We start from the raw sequence: 23,931 nt of genomic DNA, 5'->3' as shown, positions 1-23,931 counted from the left end.
CATTTCCTCTGCAGTAGTGCGATGATTCTACCCGAGAATCCTCAAGAAAAGAAGATGAAGGGCATTTGTGATAAGTTCTTAATATGGTAAAGGGAAGACTAAGATATGAAAGGAAAATCTCCAGATTATAAAATATTCAAGAAGTTGTTTTAAAAAAAAAAAAAAAAAAAAAAAACCAACCAGCCTAACCGGTCTGGCTCAGTGGATAGAGCATTGGCCTGAGTACTCAAGGATCCCAGGTTCGATTCCCGTCGAGGGCATGTACCTTGGTTGCGGATGGTCCTGGGTTGTCCACTGGGGGCGTGCAGGAGGCAGCTGGGTTTTCCACTGGGAACATGAAGGAGACAGCGGATCAATCTCTCTCATCGATGTTTCTAACTCTATCCCTCTCCCTTCTTCTCTGTAAAAAATCAATAAAATACATTTAGGGGCCGCTGCCCACACCCCGCCGCCAGAGGCTGAGGAGGCCCCGCTCGCCGGCCGGGCCCTGTGGCCAGAGCGTGGGGCGCGGGCCGACCAACAAGACGCCGAGCGCCGCCTCCGCCACCACCGCCGCCGCCTCACGACAGACATGTTGGGGACCCACGCCAAGGCACCCCCTCCTCTGCCCGCGAATGGCGCTGAGGGCCCGCTGCCCGCCCGCCCCGCTGCTGCCCTGCTGCCCCGCCACCCCGCTGCCCTGCTTCCTGCTCTGCCTGCCAGCCGCTCTGCCCCCGCCCCCAGCCGGCCCTCCGCCCCGCTCTAGGTCTGTGTGACCAAGGCCTGGCATCGCAGCGAGAACATGGACGCTGTCAATGCCTTCAACCAGGAGCTCTTTTCACTTATGTGTATGAAACCTCCCATCTCTGGAGGCAAGATGATTCTCATCACAAAAGCTGCTATTAAAGCCATTAAGCGTCATAAACATGTAGTTCAAATAGTAGAAAAGTTCATCAAAAAGTGAAAACCAGAATACAAGGTTCCAGGGTTATATGTAATCGACTCAATTGTACGACAGTCTCGTCACCAGTTTGGAACTGATAAAGATGTTTTTGGGCCAAGATTCTCTAAAAACATAACCGCCACATTCCAATATTTATATCTTTGTCCATCTGAAGATAAGAGTAAAATAGTCCGTGTGCTGAACCTTTGGCAAAAAAATGGAGTCTTCAAAATTGAAATTATCCAGCCCCTTCTGGACATGGCACGGGAGCAGCAGCGCCGTCCCGGGCCCGACAGCGTCGCCAACAATGAAGGTTCACTGCCTCCTCCAGTTAAAGCTTCTTCTGAACCCCCACTGGTCACTACAAACTCTGTGCCATCCGTCCAGCAGCTGCCCAGTTCGGACGCTTTTGCTGCTGTGTCCCGGCTGTTTCAGACGACCCAAGGGCAGCAGCTTCAGCAGGTCCTTCAGACTTTTCAGCAGCCTCCAGAACCACAGCCTCCCGCCATTGACAATGCTGTGATGGCTCAGGCTCAGGCCGTCACAGCTCGGTTAACGACAACTCCGGCACCACCGCCTGAGCAGAAGGCCACGGCGTTTGACAAGAAGCTACTTGATCGATTTGATTATGACGATGAGCCAGAAGCTGTGGAAGAATCGAAGAAAGAAGATGCTGCTGCCGCTGCTGCCAGTACCACCTCTGCTGCTGCCGCACCTGCTGCTGCCCCGGCCCCACCGCTGCTGCCCTGCCCGCTGCATCTCCACCGCAGGCGCCCTTTGGGTATCCTGGAGATGGCATGCAGCAACCAGCATATCCCCAACATCAGAATATGGATCCGTTTCAGCCGCCGATGATGGCAATGCAACAGGACCCAGTGCACCATCAGGTACAGGTTCCACTTCCTCCTAATGGACAGATGCCAGGGTTCAGCCTTCTGCCCCCGCCTGCGTTCCCTGCCCTGGCTCCACCTGTGCTTCCTCCCGCTGCCCCCGTGCAGCAGCAGTTCCAGGCCCCCTTCCCGGCCCCCAGTGAGCCGCTCGCACAGAAAGCCCAGCAGGAAATGAAAGTAGAACAGCCTTGTATTCAAGAGGTGAAGCGGCATATGTCTGATAACAGAAAGTCATGATCTAGGTCACCAAAAAGGAGGCGCTCTCGATCTGGTTCTAGATCTCGACGGTCTCGGCATAGACGCTCTCAATCTCGGTCCCGGGACAGACGCTGCCTTTCTCCTCGCTCTCGATCCCAAGAAAGACGGGACCGAGAGAAAGAGAGAGAGGGCTGGCAGAAAGGCCTTCCTCCCGTCAAGTCCGAGACCGCGAGCGTTTGTAGCACTACACTCTGGGTGGGACAGCTGGACAAAAGGACGACTCAGCAGGACGTTCCAGTCTCTTAGAAGAGTTTGGTCTAATTGAATCTATTAATATGATTCCTCCCAGAGGCTGTGCCTACATTGTTATGGTGCATAGGCAAGACGCCTACCACGCCCTGCAGAAGCGGAGCCGAGGGAATTATAAAGTGAACCAGAAGTCCATAAAGATCGTCTGGGCCTTAAACACAGGCATCAAGGCGGACTCCAAGCAGTATTGGGACGTGGAGCTGGGTGTGACCTACGTTCCTTGGGACAAAGTGAAGCCTGAGGAGCTGGAGGGCTTTTGTGAAGGAGGCATGTTGGACAGCGACACGCTTAACCCAGAGTGGAAAGGAATTCCCAAGAAGCATGAGAATGAAGTTGCTCAGAATGGAGGGGCAGAAAGCTCACATGCAGAACCAGTGTCACCCATACCCAAGCCTTTGCCGGTGCCCGTCCCTCCTATTCCCGTCCCCGCACCTATCACAGTACCTCCTCCACAGGTCCCCCCACATCAGCCAGGGCCTCCTGTGGTTGGTGCTCTCCAGCTGTCCACTTTCACGCAGCCTCTGGGAATTCCGCCGCCGGGCTTCGGTCCTGGCGTTCCTCCACCGCCTCCTCCTCCACCCTTTTTACGCCCAGGATTCAACCCAATGCATTTACCACCAGGTTTTCTTCCTCCCGGACCCCCACCTCCTATAACTCCACCCGTGTCCATTCCTCCTCCTCACACACCACCAATGAGCATCCCAAACTCTACTATCGCTGGTAAAAGCGAAGACCCCACCAAAGACTTTTCTATTGGAAATCCCATTCCAACAGTGGTTTCTGGGGCTAGAGGAAACGCCTAGTCTGGTGATGATGTGAACATGTACGGCTCTGCCGCGCCGCCCGCCTTGCCCACGAGTCTGCTCACCCCTCGGGTCGGTCACCCAGCTTGTCTCGCTTCTGGGTTCTCAAGCAGTTGCGCCTGGGCCTGTGATTGGGCTCCAGGCGCCATCCACGGGCCTCCTTGGGGCGTGGCCCGGGCTGATCCCCCTGCAGCGCCTGCTGGGAATGCCTCCGCCTCACCTGCAGCGCTTCCCTCTGATGCTGCCCTGGCCCATGCCGCCCCACATGATGCACCCAGGCCCGCCGCTGGGACCAGGGGGCTTCGGGATGCCCCCGCCCCATGGAATGAAAGGCCCCTTCCCACCACTCGGCCCCTTCGTGCGGCCCGGTGGCATGCCGGGGCTCGGGTGCCCGGGGCCAGGCCCGGGGCTGAAGATAGAGAGGGGAGGCAGCAGCAGCAGCCGCCGCAGCCAGCCCAGCAGCAGCCCCCCAGGCAGCAGCCGCAGCCATTCAGGAATGACAACCGACAGCAGCAGTTCAGTTCCAAGAGAGTTTTGGAAGGAGGTCCTTCGGAAATAGGGTGGACAGCGAGCAGGACCGCTATGGGAGCCGCGGCAACTGGAGGGAGAACAGCGGCCGGGAGAGGAGACAGTGGGGACGGAGGAGCCCTGAGCGGGACAGACACAGAGACACGGAGGACAGAGCCCAGTGGGCTGGCGACCGCGACCGCGACCGAGAGAGAGATTCGAGGGATAGAGAGTCCCGCAGAGAGAAGGAGGAGGCCGGGCCAAGGAGAAGGCCGTGGGGGGCGACAGGGCCGTGGAGCTGCCCCCGACCCAGGCGGGGAGCGCAGACCCAGCCCCGGACCTCGCCAAGGGGGCGCCTGAGCCGGCCCCTGCCACGCCTGCTGAAGAGCTGCCCGCAGAGGCTACCTCACCCGCAGACCCCGAGAAGGCCCCCTCGGCGGCCGAGGCCCGCTAGCCGGCCGGCCGCCCGGGAAGGACGCACGCTGGGGTACAGTGTACAGATGCTGTATCATACTGGCTCCCGCTGGCCGCCCTGGGAGTGGTGGGGCGCTGTAAGCAATTTGATTGCTTCCCTTCTATTTAAAAATAGCCACAAAATAACAAAAAATACTGAAAATATGAATAAATGTTACCCTTTTTGCTGTAACTTTTTTAACGTTTTGACTTTTAAAAGTTTACAAATCGTAATTAGAAGTGCTCTCTATTTTTTTTTTTTTTAATTTAAGACAAGGCTAACAGTGAAAGCTCAACAATAGGGATATTTTCAATAAACTCTATTTTCGTAACAAAAAATATATATTTTAAAAAAACAACCAACCAACCACAAAAACTGTCTATTATACCAAGCAGATTTATTTCTGTTTATTCCCCACCAGTGCCTTCCTAGTAGTATTGACTTTGCTTTAAAACAGTTGGATTAAACTAAGATTAATAACAGAGATTAATGCAAAGGCAACCTTCCTGCTGCTTTCCCATTGGGGTGGGACATTTCCAACCCAAGTGTATAATGCTATAGCTCTCATTAAATGCGCACCATGTGAGGGGGAGTCAGTTTAACACCTAGGAAGGAATGCCAATGGGTGGAAGATCAATATAAACAGAATTTATTTTTGTTCCTTAAAAAATGTGAATGCTGTGAATATAAATGTTTTTTGTTTTTATTTGGCCTTTAAAATTGTCTTTATTTCTTTTTTTTTAAATATATTTTATTGATTTTTTACAGAGAGGAAGGGAGAGGGACAGAGAGTTAGAAACATCGATGAGAGAGAAACATCGATCAGCTGCCTCCTGCACACCTCCCACTGGGGATGTGCCCGCAACCCAGGTACATGCCCTTGACCGGAATCGAACCTGGGACCTTTCAGTCCGCAGGCCGACGCTCTATCCACTGAGCCAAACCGGTTTCGGCTTAAAATTGTCTTTATTTCTTATAATTCATTTAAAACCATCCACCTGAGGATTAACTCCCACAGATGCACCTGGAGCCCAAATCCCTCCCCAAGCAAACCAGATGGTCCCATGAACTCCCCAACCTTTGTCCCTGCAATCCTGTACCTGGGCTGGGTCCCTCCCTTTCCCCATTCACACTGAGCATGAACCTGAAACGTGGGTGCCCCCTGCATAATGCACCCTGGTCTGAGAGGTTTCAGGTTCCAGGGGCCCAGTTGGAAGCCCTTGTTAGGTACACCTAGTGAGCAAGGTCACTACAGAGGCACATCTCAGGTGTGCTAGAGTCATTGGTGCAAAGACAGATGGTCCTGCGTTGTCCTAACTCCCTCAGTGTCTCCATGAGCTCAGCCCTGATCAGGACCACTCTCTCCTGGTCCACAGTCTCCTGGGGCCCGTAACACTCCAGGGGGACTGGGTAATACTCCAACTCTAAACTGCGCAGCTCGGCTGTGTGGTGCAGCAGCTTCTTTAAGGTGTCCACGGAGAGGCTGTTCTCAGTGATGGTGAATTCCCTGAGCTGGTGACAGCGGCTCAGGACAGGCAGGATGGCCTCGAATTGGCAGTCCACCATCCCACAGTTATCTAGGTGCAGGTCCTGGAGGGTGGGTGCTACTGCCTCCAGCAGAGCTCAGAGGGGCTTGGGACCAAAATCAGCGAGTTTGGCGAAATACAAACACAGGGACTTCAGCTGCCTGAGGTTCGGGCACTGGAACAGGTGTGTCAGGTCTGATTGCCTCAGCTCCGGGCAACTGCCTATGAGGAGTTCGTCCAAGGGGGTCTGCAGGCACCTGAGCATCTCGTCCAGACGGTCTTGGAGGAAGGAGGGAGAGTGCAAGTAGAGCTTCTTGAGGTGCCGCAGATTGCCCATCTGAGAGAGGAATCGGGAAATGTATACCTGCTCCTCCTGCTCCTCCTGCTCCTCCTGCTCCTCCTGCTCCTCCTGCTCCTCCCTTTCCCATTCCTGTTCCTCACTCTCCCACTCCTACTCGGCTCCCTCCGACTTCCTCAAATATTCCTCCTCCAAGTCCTCCATCTTTTCCTTCTGTTCCTCTTGCTCCTCTTCCTCCTGCACTTCCTCCTCCTCTTCCATTTCCACCTCCTCCATTTCTCCCTCCTCCTCCTCTTCCTCCTCCCCCTCCTCCTCCTCCTCCTCCTCCTCCTCCTCCCCCTCCTCCTCCTCCTCCTCCTCCTGTTCATTCTTCCCCTCACGTAACACCTTGATGTGGTTGAGAGAGAGACTCTGCAGGTTAGTCATCTGACCCAGGTAGTTAGCAAATGCCCCCAGGGTGGGCAGGTCCCAGGTGCAGAACACTTGCACCTCCTGGATGCAGTCCAGCTGCACCCTATCCAGGACCTTCCTGGCTCTCTGGAGGGGAAATTCATAAAATTTCAACATCTTGCAGCACAGGTGTACCACAGCTTCCCTCTGCTGCTGGGCCCATTGGATGACGTACATGTAAAACTTAAATGTGCCCATTTCACTGAAATTAATGTCTAAAACCACCTTCAAGTGAGGCAAGGCGTGGTCCGTGTTGGGGCTGGAGCAGTGCACAGCCACTAGTTCTGTCTGAGAGCACTCCTGGGTGCTGTGTGCACACCACCTTCTCCGGAGGTTGACATCCATGCTCCTTAAGTCCAGCACCTGCAGTTTCCACCTGCTGGGGTGAACATTTTGGGCAGACAGATCGGCAAGCCCCTCCAACACCGCTTTTAAGACCTTGACTGGAGGCAGCCTCCCCAGGCTCCCCAGAGGGAGGACAGAGCAGGGCCAGGCTTGCACCATCGCCTTCAGGGGCTCCCATTTTCTATGAAGGCAGGCCAGGATGAACAGCGGCGGAAAGAGCTGAGTGGGCATGTACTTCAGAGCTGCGATGACCGCAACTTGGTCCCTCAGCAGGCTCTCTCCTGCCAGCCTCAGGAGTCTGGCTGGGTTCCGGGTGCTCATCTTCAAGGTGCTCAGCAAAAACGTCTGCTGTGAGTGGGGCTCAGATCTCAGACCTGGTGGAGAAAAAACCACAGCACTGACCACACAGCTGGAGGACTCCTGAATATAAATGTTTTGATAAACTGCTTGCTTATTCATTTTCACTTATACACACATAGCGACAGTCTGTGTCTACACCACAGAAAGAGAATAAACTATTACATGTTTTACCCTGGAATGTCTTCTTAATCTGGTTGGAAAATTTTTAAGTTAACAGTTATTAGATAGTTACTTAAATATAGCTAAGGAATTGATTTTGTTAGACCATTTATCTGAATAACAAAAATAGACTAAGTCTGAGAGTTCTGTTAAACAAAAAACAACTTCAAAGACTGAAAGCCTTTAAAAAATAATACAGTAATCAATAAATAAAAAGAGTAAACTCTGTTTCGTGTATTCATAACTGTAAACCTATTTTGTCCCACCCTGTATAGAAAGTTAATATAGTAGACATGTACAATGTGGTTTTAATTGGGGAAGATAAGAAAAGAGTTTAGAAGTCTATTGTAACCACAGAGTGTGATGATGAAGACTAGGACTGGAGTTGTGTCAGGAAGGGACAAACATTGGAGACGTTTCCAAATTGAGGGGACAAATATAACTGGGGACTCACTGAATACATGGGACAGCCATCAGAAAAAGATCAAAAATGATTTCTAAGGATTGCCCTGATACTATAAATTTCATTTCATTAAGATCAACAAGAAGTTTGGGTATTGAATTTTTTCAGAAGTACATATGAAAAAAAGGTTCATTTAAGGGATGTTTAATTTATTGGGAAATGAAAAGTTATTCCTAAAGAAACTATAAGTATTGTGGATTATACACACTATTAGACAGCAGAGACCATTCCATCTCCCTTGGCTCCCTCATGTGTTGTAAGATTCACGTTTTTTCTTCTTTTTTTATGACCTAGTTTCAAAAGTCATGCATTCTGGTTGTTACTATTGAGCCACTAAAACCAGCCCACATTCAAGGACAGGAGAATCGGAACCTTTCGAAGGGAGGCACCTCAAAGAGTATGTGGACATATTTAAAAATCAACATGACACTAATGACAGTATCAGTGGAAATGTAATCATTTCATGCCTGTGCTCATTTGCCTTTAAATATATACAGACTTTAAACTCCTACAGTACCCTCTCAGAATATGCTGCATAGAAATGAGCTGTTACCTCTGACACTTCTTTCTTACTGCTTTTCTCTTCCCTACTATAGATATTCTGTGGATATTTTATGTGGTACTTCATAACATAATAAGTCATTTATCCATTAAAAAGGGGGGGGTGGGAGTTTATTGAGTGTGGACCAAGAAAAGGACTAGGTCCTGAGGCATGAAGTCTACATTTCCAGCAGCTTAACTAGGTGGAGAAAGTAACACATCCACTGACTTGGAGTTGAAAAGTGCCTTTATACATTTTTGGGGGGCAGAGGGGTGGTGGTGGTGGAAAGATGTAAGTTGGTTTGAAATAATTTACATTGGCTACAGATAACAGGTTGTGGAAAGGTGATGTGGGGTTGGGGGAAGGGCGGGGTCATGGTCTATAAGGAAGGAATATTCACTACATTTGATTGGTTGTGGTCAATAATCTTGAGGGCTCATGCATAATCAGGATGCCCTATATCTAGTCCTCAGCTAATAGATGCCTGGAGGTTGGCTCAGAGGACCAACATCAGGAATGTAAAGAGTCTTTTTAAAAATATTTCATTGATTTTTTACAGAGAGGAAGGGAGAGGGATAGAGAGTTAGAAACATCAATTAACTGCCTTCTGCACACCCCCTACTGGAGATGTGCCCACAACCAAGGTACATGCACTTGACCGGAATTGAACCCAGGACCCTTCAGTCTGCAGGCTGACTCTCTATCCACTGAGCCAAACTGGTTACGGCTGTTCAGAATTTTAAAGGCTGAAAACAAGTGTCAGCTGAACTGTGTTATCCTCTAAGACAGTGGTTCTCAACCTTGGCTGCACATTAGAATCACCTGGGAATCTTTTTAAAATCCTGATTTCTGGGCCTCATCCTCTGGAAATTCTGTTTGTTACTAATGTTGTGGCCGTACCCCATAACAAAGAAACAGAATTGACTTTGAAGAGGCAAATTCTTCTGTTTTGGAGAGAGCCATGTGATTTTCATGACAAGAAATCACTAGTGGTTAAGATGATGAATATTAAAATATTAAAGATCAGAGAGGAAATAAATGACATAGAGACCAAAAAAACAAACAAACAAAACAAAAAAAATACAAAAGATAAATAAAACCAAGAGCTGGTTCTTTGAAAGGATAAACAAGATTGAGGAACCTCTAGTCAGGCTCACCAAGAAGCAAAGAGAGAGGACCAAATATATATATAATCAGAAATGAAAGAGGTGAAGTAACAACTGACCCCACAGACATACAAAGGATTATAAAAGAAAATACTATGAACAACTCTACTCCAATAAACTGGACAGCCTTGAAGAAATGGACATATTCCTAGAAAAAATACAATCTTTCAAAACTCAATCAGCAGGCATAAGAAAACCTGAATAGGCCAATAACTACTGAAGAAAGTGAAGCAGTAATCAGCACACTTCCAGATGGCTTCACAGGGGAGTTTTATCATTCTTCAAAGAAAAGCTAAAACCTACCCTCCTCAGACTATTTCAAAAAATTCAAGAAGAACACTGCCAAGCTCTTTCTATGAAGCCAGCTTTACCCTAATCCCCAAACCGGATAAAGACACTACAAAGAAAGAGAATTACAGGCCAATATTTCTAATGAACATCGGTGCTAAGGTCCTCAACAAAATATTAGCGAATCACATGCAGCAATACATTAAAAAGATCCACCCCGCCCTAACTGGTTTGGCTCAGCGGATAGAGCTTCGGCCTGCGGACTCAAGGGTCCCAGGTTCGATTCCATTCAAGGGCATGTACCTTGGTTACAGGCACATCCCCAGTGGGGAGTGTGCAGGAGGCAGCTGATCGATGTTTCTCTCTCATCGATGTTTCTAACTATCCCCCTCCCTTTCTCTCTGTAAAAAATCAATAAAATATATATTTAAAAAAATCCAACCTGGCCAGTTTGGCTCAGTGGAGGGAGTGTCAGCCTGCAGACTGAAGGGTCCCAGGTATGATTCCAGCCAAGAGCACATGCCTGGGTTGTGGGCTTGATTCCCAGTGCCACAAATTGAGTGGGCTAAAATAAAAAACAAACTCATGATCTTACCGTTCTGGAGGTTGGAAAGGGCCTCAATGTAAAGGGTCTCAATGGGATAAAAGCAAGATTCAGGCAGTGCTGTTTTCCTTCCTGGGAGCACCAGAGGATAGCCGGCTTTCCTGACTTTTCCAGTCTCTACAGGCTGTTTTTCTTGGCTCAAGGCTCCCTGAACACTTTCATAGCAAACAATGGCCAGTGGAGTGTGTCCCTCTCACTGTGTACCTTCAACTCTACACTGCTGCTCTCCTTTCCCTTTTAAGGACCCTATGATTACAGTGGTATCACCTGTATACCATACGATACAGTCTTCTCGGTGTCAGCCAATTAACCACCTTAATATCATTATCACCTGATGCTTCCTTGTCATGAAACATCACACATCCAGGACTCCTAGGGATCTGGCTTCTTTGGAAGCCATTATTCTGCCTACCACAAACTTATGTAGCAATTTTGGGAGAATTTCTCATAGACATTGTATATCTCTTAATTAATTTATGTCTTCTTTTATCAGGAATTTTAAATTTGCTTTCAAAGTTCAGATCTTGTGCATATTTTGCTAAGTTTAATATCTAAGTATTTCTTTTCTTTGGGGTCTACTTTGTCAATTTTTTTCATGAATTGCTCCTTTGATGTTGTGTCTAAAAAAATTAGTGCCAAACACAGGTCATCTATAGTTGCTCCATTTTTTTTCCCTTTATTTTTTTTTTAAAAACGTTATCTTCAAGGAATTTTTAGTTTTTCATTTGCCATTTCATGATCCATTTTCAGTTAATCTTTGTGAAGGGTATAAGATCTGTCTATTCAGGGTGTCCCCCCAAAAATGCATACACACTTGACCCTCAGGGCACTCAATCTCCTGTAGACAAAAAACAATATGCAAAAAGCTTCTCAGCCCCCAGGCAAAGAATATTCTTCAAAATCTTTTTTAGACATGGCCTATAGAAGTAAGGGAAAGTGCCTTCGAAGGCCATGAGAAACATTAGCCTGGGAAGTTTTGCTCCAGGAGAGTGTGTGTGTGTGCGCGTGTGTTTCTGTGTGTGTGCGCACGTGTGCATATGTGTAGTTTTACTGCTCCTATTGGATACAGATGGGTGTTGGCTTTTTATTTCTGGTGCCATGATTTAATGGGCTATTTGGCTCTCTCTTTTGGGAGAGAGTGACTGTGAGAGGATAACCAAGTATTTTGTGGCCAAAAATATGAATAAAGGTAGATTATATTAGGGTTTACCTTCATTTCTGTTTCTAAGTGGGGTTTATCCTGTGGGAGCGTCACACCTTTCACCCAATTTGATAACGGTTTGGCCATACAATTGCTTTAGGTAATGTTATGTGAACAAAGATGATATAAGACTATTTTTTATTATTATTATTACTAGGGGCCCGGTGCACGAAATTCGTGCACTGGGTGTGTGTGTGTGGGGGGGGGGGAGTGTCCCTCAGCCCAGCCTGCCCCCTCTCACATACTGGGAGCTCTCAGGCGTTGACCCCCATTACCCTCCAATCGCAGGATCAGCCCCTTGCCCAGGCCTGACGCCTCTGACAGAGGCGTCAGGCCTGGGCAGGGGAGCCTCATTTCCCCCCATCACTGGTTCTGCCAGAGCCCAGACCTGATGCCTCCCGGCCCAGGCATCAGGGAACCCCCAGACCCCTCCGATTACTGGCTCTGCCCCTTGCCCAGGCCTGATGCCTCGGCCAGAGGCGTAGACCCCCATCACCCTCCGATCGCCTGATTGGCCCCTTGCCCAGGCCTGATGCCTCCACCAGAGGTGTCAGGCTTGGACAGGGGACCCCTATCTCCCCCCGATCACTGGCTCTGGCCCCCGCCCAGGCCTGAGGCCTCTGGCCCAGGAATCATGCCTGGGCAGGGGACCCCCATCTCCCTCTGATCGCTTGCTCCAACCCCCTGCCCAAGCCTGATGCCTCTGACCCAGGCTTCAGGCCTGGGCAAGGGGACCATCATATCCCCCCAATCCCCGGCTCCGCCCCCCGCCCAGGCCTGATGCGTCGGCCAGAGGAGTTGACCCTCATCACCCTCCAATCACCAATCACCGGATCGGCCCCTTGACCAGGCCTGAGGCCTCCGGCAGAGGTGTCAGGCCTGGGTAGGGGACCCCCAGCTCCCCGCTGTTGCAGGCTCCGCCCCTGCCCAGGCCTAACACCTCTGGCCTAGGCATCCGGCCCGGGCAGCAGGGACCCGCAGCTGCAGCGGCCCCGCAATCGTGGGCTTCGCTTTAGGCCCAGGCAAGGGACCCCTAGCTCCCGGGACTGCCAGCTTCAACCGTGCCCAGCTCCCATCGCTGGCTCCACCCCTACTTCCTGCTATCACTGGCCAGGGTGGAAAAGGCACCTGATTCTCCGATCATGGCTGGGGGGCAGGGCAAAGGCGGCCCCAGGGCCGCCTTTGCCCTGCCCCCCAGCTCTTAGCTCCCCGCTGGGTTTCCGATCACTGTCAGTGGAAGGGGGCTTCTTCCTGCTTTCCCTTTCGCCTCCCTGCATTGTGCCTACATATGCAAATTAACCGCCATCTTGTTGGCAGTTAACTGCCAATCTTAGTTGGCAGTTAATTTGCATATAGCCCTGATTAGCCAATGAAAAGGGTAGCTCGTACGCCAATTACCATTTTTCTCTTTTATTAGTGTTGATTATTATTATTATTACTAGAGGCCCGGTGCACAAAAATTTGTGCACTCGGGTGGGTCCCTCAGCCCACCCTGTGCCCTCTCGCAATCTGGGGCCCCTTGGGGGCCCCTTCCCCTGGCTGCTGGCACCAGTTTTCCTCCGGTGCCCGGAACCCAGGCCTTCGCTCTTCACTGGGAGGGGCCCACACGGTGGGCGAGGGGCTTAGCTCTTTTAAAAATACTTCTGAATGTTTGGTAAATAACCCTGTAGGAATCTACTTTCTGAAACATGCTGGTTGTTAAGGGCTGATTTGGGTAATCAACAAAATGTATGTTAAAATCCTAATCCCCAGAACCTCAGAATGTACCTGTATATGGAGAGAAGATCTTTAAAGAGGGGATTACATTAAATTGTGGCAGTTCCAGTGGGACCCTTAGCCCATCTCACTGAAGTCCTTATAAGAAGAGGAATGTTGGGGTCCAGCCCCAGCAGGTCCAGGGGTTCCCAAAGAAGGAATGACACAGAGGCAGCATTCAGGTTATCATCATAGCCAGGTTCTCTTTTTATTGTCCTGTTACATCTATATTTATACTATTTGATCCTATAAACATGCCTCTATAAGCTTTTTTTTTTTTTTTTTTTTGCATCGGGTCCATTTATTGGGGGGTCAGTCAAAGGGGGAGCTGGCTAGGGTGGGGTAGGGCAGCAGCTTGTCTGGCCCCCGAGAAACCCAACTTAAGTCCAGAGCCTCGAGGGCTTAGAAGCCAAAGTCTTCCTCCACCTTTATCTGCACGGGGGCCAGCTCCGGAGTCAGCGGGACTCCTGCCCAGTGCCCTTCCTATGGCACTCGCCGCCTCTTCCAACTGCTGGGCCCCTCGCCAGGGGCCGGGCTGCTGGCTTCTGTGGGCGCTGGCGTCCTCCTGGGCGGGGACAGCCCCTCTTTCTCTGGAGGCTCGTTCTCAGCGTTGCCTGGGTTGGGGGCGTCTCTGCCCTGGCTGCCCTAGTCCTCCAGTAAGATGGTGAACTGGCTGGCCCGGTAGTTGTCACCGTAGGAGTCCAGCACCTTCATGAGGAACCTCCGCTCCTGCTGGAGTCTCCATGTTATCCTCTATATCATCTGATGGAGCCTGTTCAGGACCCGCTCCTTCGCCTGCTCAATCTCCCTGCAGCGCCGATCCAGCGCCTGGTACTTCCTGCGATTGAGTTCCTGTTGGCGCCGCCCTTGCTGGCCTCAGGCTGCCTCCTCCTCTTCATCTCACTCCTGGAGGCTGGAGCTGCCCAGACCCCCAGACACGAACTCCACTTCGGTCTCAAGCTCGCTCTCCAGGATGTGACCACCTTCAGCGGAGGCAGCGCCAGCTCCCAGCCGGGAGGTGCTGAGAACTCCTCAAAGCCCACAGCTGCCATGGACCCTTCTCTCTGCTCCAGCTCCATTTCTCCCTGGCTCCCTACGCAGAACTTCCAACCTTGCAAGCCTCTAGTTTAAAGTGGCTTGCGAAACTACAGCCCATCCGATTTCACAGCCAGGCACCCAGGCCCTGGCCGCTAAGCCTCCTGGGAGTTGTAGTTCTCTATTTCTGGCTTGCCTCCCTCGCCCCACCCCCACCCCAGTCCCAACTGAAAGGCCCTGCTGGCTGGTCTAACCCTGTGTGTGGCCAGGCATCTGAGTCACCTCGGGTCTTTATTCCTGTCCCGACACCACGCCATCTGACCATGGAGACTCTCCTCTTGCGAGGCCCCTGGGTCTCCTTCTGGGTCTCCTCAGCCCAGGTACTGGATCGCGTGCCCCAGCTGCGATGCAGCCCCGGGCCCTGGGTCTCCTCAGCCTGGGCACCGGATTGCGTGCCCCAGCGGCAAAAACAGCCCCGGTGCCTGGGTCTCCTTCTGGGTCTCCTCAGCCCAGGCACTGGATTGCGTACCACAGCTGCAACTCAGCCCCGGGCCCTGGGTCTCCTTCTGGGGCCTGGCTGCGTCGCCCCCGGGGGACCAGATCGCGTGCCCCAGCGGCAACACAGCCCCAGCACCTGGGTCACCTTCTGAGTCTCCTTCTGGGGCCTGGCTGTGTCGCCCCTGGGGTCCAGATGGTGTCCCCAGGCAGCTATGCAGCCTGGCCTCTGGCCCCGCCTCTGGGTGTTCTCCCATCACTGGTGATCACTGATCTGAGAAGCCAGGCAGACATCCGCCTCTTCCCTGCCCCACCCAGCTTCTCCCATTACTGGCCCAGGGCCGGCAATGGCGGCCAGGTTCTCTTATCACAGAAGCCGGCAAAGGAGGCCTGGCTTCTCCGAGCAAAGGCAGCTCGGTTCTCTGGCTCTTGCCTGCCGCCTGGGTTTCCGATTGCAGTCAGCGGCAGGCAGCTTCTTCCCTCCTTCCCCTTTCGCCTCCCAGCATTGCGCCTATGTTGGCAGTTAACTGCCATCTTGGCTGACAGTTAATTTGCATATAGCCCTGATTAGCCAATGAAAAGGGTATCGTCGTACGCCAATTACCATTTTTCTCTTTTATTAGATAGGATTATCAGAAGCTTTAAGATCCAATCAAGGGACTCTGCCATTTTTCTTTTCTCTCTGCCTGAGCCTGATATTTTTTTTCTGTCTATTTGTCAATTTGTTTCTTAACCTGGATCCTGTTAGGATAAATGAAAGCCATGGGTCCACCCAAACCTGAGTTTAAATATGGGGAAGATTTAAATCTTCTCCATGACATGAGACTAAGGCTACTCTCCAACTGAGGATGCATTTTACTCAGCTTTTCACTTCTGCCCTTGCTTGCTTCCTTCACTCTGCTCCCCTTCTCCTGAGAGCAGTGCCTAAATAAACACCTTGAACTAGAATCACCATGTTAGGTTCTTTGTTTGACATCAGAAACAGCTTCTCAAAACAGGATTCTAGAGTTAGATAAAAGTTCATCACCTGTATTCAGATTCTATGAAGTCATGACTGATTTAAAAGTTGACTGTGATTATTTCCTTTAATTGTACAATTAAGGGATTTAAATGTGGGATTGTTGTATGGAGTTTGATGATTCCTTTCTGGATACCATTTATATGTTAAATTTCAATTTTTTTCCATATATGCATGTTATAGTCTTAAAGAGTAAAAATAATCATTATACTTTTGTTGATAAAGCTGACCATCCGAGTTTCCTCACCAATCAATTAAAATTAGTAATAGTAATAAAGGGAATGGGTATTCCCTGCACATTTACTACATGCCAAGCATGTTATAAACATTATCATCTCTTTAAAATTGATAGCAAGTCTACAGGTAAAGTGATTATGCAAGGAAACATACATGAATAGATCTGTAGATTGTCTTTAATTTAGTTTTTATTGTTGACCCTCATTTCCTCCCCTTTGTTCCTCTCCACCCAGGCACTTCCCCAGCCCAGGCTTTCAACATACTACTGTGTCTATGGGCTGTGCACATAAGTTATTTAGTTAATTTCTCCCTATCCCTTTACCCCCTTCCCATCTGAGATCTGTCATAAATGCAGAGAACTGTATATTGCCTTTTTAAAAATGTTATAAGGTATTTTCCTAAATTCACACCCATGAAGATTTGCTAATTTAAAGAAAAGGAAGAAATTATAGCCTCTAGTGAATTTACATACACATTGTATAAGTGAGATTATGAACTCTTTTGTTTAACATAGTAATACATTTCTTTTCTCTCTCTCCCTCTCTCATATATACATTGATTTTTCATCTATCTATTATCTATCTATCTATCTATCTATCTATCTATCTATCTATCTATCTACCTATCTATCATCTGTCTAACTATCACCTATCATCATCTACCTACCAAGCTATCATCTAATCTATCATCTATCTATTATCTCCAAAAACAGTATTTTTGTAAACACAGAAAATAGAGAGGGTAGTTACTATTCCATAACAAATAATCTAATAAAAATATGACATGTGAAACTTCTGCCCATGTTTCTGATGCTAAGAAAAGTCTGGAAGTTAAATTACAAAGCTCTGCCATTTGATTGATAAAAAAAAATTGAGGCTCATGGAGCTCTACCTTACCTCTATGTCTTTCACCTATTATCTGTTGAGATTAAGCTGGGTATTGACTCCAGTCTTGGTGGTAGGAAAAGAAATGTGTAAAAGAGTGATCAGAGAGAACAGCAGTGCAAAAGTCCCAAGGAAGAAGGATGCTGTGGGAACATCACCAGGGAAGGAAAGAGATTAGAAATGAGGCTGAGAGAACCAGAGCTGGCTGAGGCAAAGGCTTGCAACCACCATATGTTTTCTGGAGTTCCTCTGATTGTGGAAAGAAGCCAATGAGAGGTTTTGTGCAAGATGGGAGCGCTGGGTCTTAACTTATACTTTTTAAAAATGTTGAATAACCATGTTAACTTCTGCTGGTTACTTCAGTAAGATGTTTGCCGAGAATTCCATTTGGTAAAAGAGGTAACTGCTGACTGACCTGCACAAGAAATGAGAATGTAGCTGGAAGGCAGGGTGGGAATCATGAGATAGTTTCTTGTTTATTGGTTTTAAGATGAGAGTTGTTATGGTTGCTGTATGCAGTTAAAGATGAAAGGTAAAATAAAACAATGTTTCGATTATAGAATCTGGAGCCTCATTGCATGGGGCCAAATCCTTGTTTAATTTCCTTACCTGAAGAAATGGGTTTAATAATGGCAAATCATAGAATTAAATAATGACAAATGAGTCAAGACATGTAAAATAGGTAAAATAGTTTCTTGCACATTGTAAATACTACACATTATTAGCTATACAAGGAAGGAAATTTTTTCTATAGGGGAGATATAAAAAACTTCCTGAGAAAAATCAATTGAATGATAGACAAAGGATGGAAACCATTCCATAGTTAAGGATTTGATACCAGGTTGGAACAGGCATGGCTCATTCATTTTAACAGGAGGGAAGTCAAGGTGTGTGTGATGAGGTATGTAGGTTGATTCCTTTTCCTAGAGAAACCACTTATAGGAAAAAAGCTCTTGTCTTATTCGGCATGTATGATATATATCTTCTCATAAAGTAGACTTATTTGATTTATTCAGGGCATCTCTATTTGGATAGCCAAACTAGAATAAAATATTTCTTAACTTTATATATTTGTATTGGTTTTATTCCAAAATATATTTTGAGGCTATCTTTTAAAAAATGAAAGCACACATCTAAAATGTTTGCTATATATAAGTAGAGCAGGTTTATTTTATGACTTTGCTAAATTTCTACCTGTTTTAAGTTATTTTAACAAAATATAAATAAATGAATAAATTATTATAAGTTAACACATAAGTAATTGTGTAGGACCACTCAGTTCTTTAGGGCTAAAATCTTTATTTTTGTTTATGAAAAAAAGAACATGACATTAAAACTAACTATTTTTTTCCTTAGTAATTATATTAAAATACCTACAGATAATACCTTTTCACTGTATTTTACTTTTGCAAGGCTATAGGTATACAATGAAACAATGATTAAATATGCCAGAGCATTTAGTCCTAACCTTTTTATTGCTATTTGTATTTTGCTTTGGCAATCAAAATTAGAGATGGTTTCCTTTCAGGTCCTAAATCAGCACTCAACTCATGCCATTATCAATTGGTAATATTCTTAAATTGAGCAAACATGACAGTAAGTAATAAAAAAAAGTGAGGAAAAGGATATGTAGAAATTTAAGGTCAATAATTATGGTTACTTTTATATAACCCTTCATCTGATAATTTACAAGATGATTTTTTTTATTAAAAAAAAACTCTGAGGAAACTATTGTAAACATTACAGGAGATAAAATGCTATATTTTCAGTTTAGATGCTACTTATACTAACAGCATATGGTTTCAGGACAGATAAAGACCTACATTTCTCATGATTTATTTGGGATTACTAGTAGTTTGATGTTAAATATATTTATGGAAAAAAATATTGCAAAAGCACACTGTACCATGAGATTACTCATATAATATTGTTTAGAAATATTTGTTTAAAACACAAAAGCAAGCAATTATACATTAAGAGTTCTACAATTAAGGAAAACAATTAAATATACATTAAAAATTATTGGTTATAAAGAAGAAAAGAAAATTACCTGAATATCTAACTTAGTGTCAAAGACAAAGTACCTATATATTTTACTTTGAAGTTTTACATCTGAACATACCTGACATAGTCATAATTTTTTCCTTAGTAAAACCTAGTGCAAAAGTAGGTGAACATTTTTTTCTGAAGCATCAGTTAGTAAATGTTTTAGGCTTTGTGACCATATGGTCTCTGTGACAACCACTCCATGCTGTGGTTGTGCTATGAAAGTAGCCACAGGATACCTAAGTGAACAAGCATGCCTGTGTTACAACAAAATTTTGTTTACAAATTGAGACAGAAGGCCAGGCATAGTTTGCTTACTCCTGATCTATTAGAATTTCAAAATGGATAGGTTATTTAGAAAATTTGGTTGCAATGCATTTAATAATCTGAAAAACAATAATACAGGTCTAGCTATTAGAACAAATTAGAATGTATAGATGACATAATTATAGATTTGGTCATAGTTATAGATTTAGATGTTAATATTGATATCGTTTTGTAGCACATAAGGGTATAGAGAGGACTTTTTATTTACTTTTTACTTTTTTAAATATATTTTTATTGATTTCAGAGAAGAAGGGAGATGGAGAGAGAGATAGAAACATCAGTGATGAGAGAGAATCATTATCGGCTGCCTCCTGCATGCCCCTGCTGGGGATCCAGCCAAAAACCCAGGCATGTGCCCTTGACTGGAATCGAACCTGGGACCCTTCAGTCCACAGGCCAACGCTCTATCCACTGAGCCAAATCAGCAAGGGCTACTTTTTTTATTTTTAAGGTGTTTGTTTCTTTTGCTGCACCAGACTAATCATCACACAGTTTCAAAGTAATGCTATAGGTAAATATTGTAACGCTTGTCATCTTGCAGTGATATTATATAGACAGTAGCCTGGGAATCACATACTAACTCAAGCACATATACACTTCAACTAAATCAAATATATCTACCTTACTATTCAACGTTCAACTCTTCAAAACTTGCTACCATATTTGCAACTATATTTAGCAAACAATTCAAATTATTTGCTAATGAAAAGCAGTTAGACGTTATATTAGAAATCCAGATTTAGGTTTAGTAATCCTACATTAATTACTTTTTTATCTTCATAAAATTTTTAAAGAAACATGTTCTGTGTGTTGTTATAGATATCAATAGCAGGTAAATATTGCAGTTTCTGTTTTCACTTCTCTCCTTCACATGCCACAAAGAGGCTGCTAAGATACCTCTAGGTAGAGTTGGAGTTATTAAAGCCTTGATTCTGAATTGACAATGCATAGATAAGGAAAGTTCAAATATTTTTTTACCAAATATTGTTCCAGATGTTTTATTTCTCATGGAAAATATATTAAATCATTTAGAGATTCATAACATACAGAGATAATCTTTGTGCTTAAGAAATTTACAATTTTGTAGACGAATGAGGGCAGCGAATATAATTGTCAGTTCTCAGATTTAGATTCAACAGAAAGAGGGATAAGCATCTTCATATCCATTGTTCTAATTAGCCAGGATTCACAGTATCAAATGCCTGACAGTGTGAGGCGGTATCACATGAGAGTGATTCTTGCTTAGTAGAGACAGTATTAAAAGATAGAGAGCATGCTCCTCTAAGGGGGCGACCAGTTTCAGCTTTGTGTTGCCATATATTCTTGTAATTCAACTGAAGCAGATAATCATGATTTTCTCTTCAAAGATAAATTAATACTATGTAGGTCAAACATAATCCATCTGACAACTGGAGTTAGTGTTAGTCAATATTTGCATCAATGCCATTGACATAATTTTGTATAATGTTTTTAATAATATGATATAACTAAGCATTATAGATATTAGTAGACACTCTTAAATTTTACAGGACTATCATAATATAAAAATGGTTCTAATGACAAGAAATATGGGGTAAAGTCTAATGGGGGCCTTTAGGCAACACTAATGATACCAAATTAAATGTAATCACTATTGATGTGTGTAGAACTGAGGACAAAGGATTGTCAGGAAAGCAATCCTAATTTTTTCTTTGTCCTATTAAGGTACACATTACATGTATGTCAATATATTTATATTTGGAATTAGAAACAACTATTTTATGTTCCCTCTATGCTGTCTGCCTAAGTTTAATGCCTATTCTAATGGGTCCCCAAGCATGAGGCTCCTCTTTGTTTGTTGGCATTACTCTCTCCAGCCTACTTCAGATCATTCTATTGTCAATCATAACTTTTTAAAAATATATTTTTATAGATTTCAGAGAGGAAGGGAGAGGGAGAGAGAGATAGAAACATCAATGATGGGAGAGAATCATTGATCAGCTGCCTCCTGCATGCCCCACAGTGGGGACTGAGCCTGAAAACTGTGACCTCTTGGTTCATAGGTCAATGCTCAATCACTGAGCCTTGCTGGCTGGGCCAATCATAGCTTTTTATTTTAATTTAGGACTTGGACATTGATCAGCCTATAGCTGTTGTGAGATGTCAATTTACAATGCCCCTGAAAGGGCATTGATAGTTACAATTGCCCTCTCAGGGCAATGTTTCTTACTATATGAGAGGAGCCAATCTTCAGAGAGAGAGAGTACATTTAAATGTTTACAGAAGTATAGGTAAATATGTAGAAATCCCAGCATTATCAAGGTTCCTCAGTCACAATTAAATTCCTATTTCTTGAACTTTGTTTTTAATTGTCTCTATACCCTCTTACACATCTAATAGCCCCCATTTTATGCTTTTCTATTTAATCTTCCATCACATATTATCAAGAGGTTCTTGAAACATTGCACATACATTTTTTTCTGCCAGATAAAGACATATTATCTCACTGTACCAAAAAATTATATGTGATGACATTAATTGAAAAGTTCAAAGAAATTTAAATCAATTTAAATTGATTTATTTTTACTAAATCTTTAATTCAGATCCAGTGACCAGGAAACATGAAAATTGCTAAGAAGAAGAGAAGTGGGAAGCAAGACTAAAAGAGTGTAGTATTAAGTGTAGAACTCTCACAGCTCCATGCCCTATGCTTGACAAGTGCCTAGACTAGAATGTGGGCCTTTGCCACCTTGTACCTTCTGAGAAAAGGCTTGCCTTTACTCGCCTCCTCAGGGATGGTATGGAAAAGCACCATCTTAATTTTCCCTCTCTCATTGTCTCTATAAGCAAAAGAGTGACAGCCACAATGACTTGGAAAGAGGTGTTGCTGTGCTAATTCACCACAGAAACTGAGACCTGTGAAAGCCTAGATGTGTTGATTACATATGGCAGCATATACACTTCACTAACGGGAACATCATTCATCACTTTGTGGTTCTATCTATATACACATAAAATAAAGAGCTAGGACAGTTCAAAAATTATCAAAAGAGACAGAGTTTACAGATGTTTTAAAAAGATAAGGAAATATGAAAAATGTTTGCCAATAAAGTCAATAAAGTAGATGAAATTTAAAAATTGCATACCAAAGCATATTCAAGAAGAAATCTATCAACAGATAACACTACTTTTATTTAACATGGGAGAGCTCGTTGAAGTTGCAGAAGATCTCGCCATGTGGCTGGTGGATGCAGCACATGAGGTGGATCTCTAACTTAGTGTCCATGTCCTGTCCCGTGATGTTGGTGACCCTGGCATACTTCCCATGGAAGCTGAGCGTGACAATCTTTAGGCTGTCGTGATAGTATACGCATTGGAAGAGCCCTGGCCTGATGAGGTCGTCCGCGAGGCTCGGCCGGAGGTAGACTCGGCAGTAGGTCTGGCGGTTATAAAGCAGAAAGTCCTCCACCAACAGCACCTGCCCCCGTTCACCCCTAAGCCGCGATGGGGAATCCTTTTGGTGGTGTCTCTTGATCCCCTGGATGCTGAACCTGTCCTTCTGAATCTGCAGGTCGCGTTTGTGGAAAAAGCTGTAGGGGTTGTCCATGTAGGACTCCACCGAGGCTGATTTGCTCCCCGTCAGGGGAATTCTAAAGCAGGGCTGGAACTCCACTGGGTCATCCACATGGGTGTTAAAGGGAGGCCTGCACGTCCAAGCAGTAATGCCTAAGCCATCCACCACGACACTCAGCAGTGTTCTATAGCAATGATCTAGCTGCCACAATCCCAAAATGTGTCCGTATGGGAAGATCTTGGCGTAGACCTCTGGATAAGACATACCGATCATCTCCGGGTTCTGCAAGTTTTCACGAACGCCATACTCCTCCCAGCAGCGCTGTCTCCAAATGCTGTCCGTGCGCAGGATGTGGCGGAATTTGGTGCAGGCCTGGGCCAGGCTGGCCAGGTCGGTGCCGGGGAGCGAGGCGAAGATCTCCACCAGCAACTCCACCGGCAGGTCCTGCAGCGAGCAGTGCAGGGGCGGCATGGGGCTCGCCATTCCTCCACTCCCTGCACAGAAGGGCGCGGCCACGGCCGCCTCGAGGTGCTTCTCTGCCGGGGCCGGGGCCGGCTTGCCGTCGGCCTCTGCCTTCTCAGCTGGGTCCTGGCACTCCTGAAGACACTGCTTCCCTTTGGCGGCTGCCGTCTCAGCTGTGCCCTGGCACTCCTGAAGACAGCGCTTGCCATCGGCCGCTGCCATCTCTGCTGGGCGCTGGCGCTTCTGAGGACACCCACATCCCCGCGAAGAGCCCACGGCACAGAGGCAAGCGCACTCCTCCATCTCCTCCATGCCTCCACGCTTAACAGCCACCACAGAGTGGGCCACCGCCCCTCCGCAGGGTTTTATAGCTGGCTGGGTCCGCCCTAGAGTCCAGCCACGCCCCCCCCAGGGTCTTCTTGAGATCTATCCCCTGAAAGCTCCCTTGGAGAACTATGACGAGGAGGAGGAGGACAACACGACGACTACAACGACCAAGATGACTACGAAGAAGAAGACGACGACGACGAAGACGGGCCCAGGGCTGAGGTTTGCACAGAAAAAAGGCCTCCTTTTTTTATAACCCCAGAGCGTGGTGGGAGGAGCCAAATCAGCCGCCCGCTCCACCAATCAGC

The 23,931-nt window shown here is 46.4% G+C and overlaps 1 protein-coding gene and 1 pseudogene across 1 annotated transcript; one reads left to right on the top strand and one right to left on the bottom strand.

The window, feature by feature from the left end:
• The first annotated feature begins 781 nt into the window (after window positions 1-781).
• Window positions 782-4,324, top strand: LOC132225490 (SR-related and CTD-associated factor 4-like; annotated as a pseudogene).
• A 1,382-nt stretch (window positions 4,325-5,706) lies between these two features.
• On the bottom strand, window positions 5,707-7,023 carry LOC132225615 (PRAME family member 12-like). The gene is made up of 2 exons (XM_059680697.1): window positions 6,288-7,023; window positions 5,707-5,888 (listed from the first exon to the last, which is right to left on the bottom strand). Exons 1-2 carry the CDS (start codon window positions 7,021-7,023, stop codon window positions 5,707-5,709), a joined length of 918 nt encoding a protein of 305 aa, XP_059536680.1.
• Between the last annotated feature and the right edge of the window lie 16,908 nt (window positions 7,024-23,931).

The sequence above is a fragment of the Myotis daubentonii genome, chromosome Y (genome assembly GCF_963259705.1).
Source record: "Myotis daubentonii chromosome Y, mMyoDau2.1, whole genome shotgun sequence".
NCBI classification, from domain to species: domain Eukaryota; kingdom Metazoa; phylum Chordata; class Mammalia; order Chiroptera; family Vespertilionidae; genus Myotis; species Myotis daubentonii.
This window is presented reverse-complemented; position numbering and strand designations above follow the sequence as displayed.

Excerpts from the sequence above, each read along its gene's own strand:
- LOC132225615 (XM_059680697.1), bottom strand. The coding sequence starts at position 7,023 with ATGAGCACCCGGAACCCAGCCAGACTCCTGAGGCTGGCAGGAGAGAGC. Across the intron at positions 5,889-6,287 it reads CAACCACATCAAGGTGTTAC|ACCGTCTGGACGAGATGCTC; the intron begins GTGAGGGGAAGA and ends CCTTCCTCCAAG.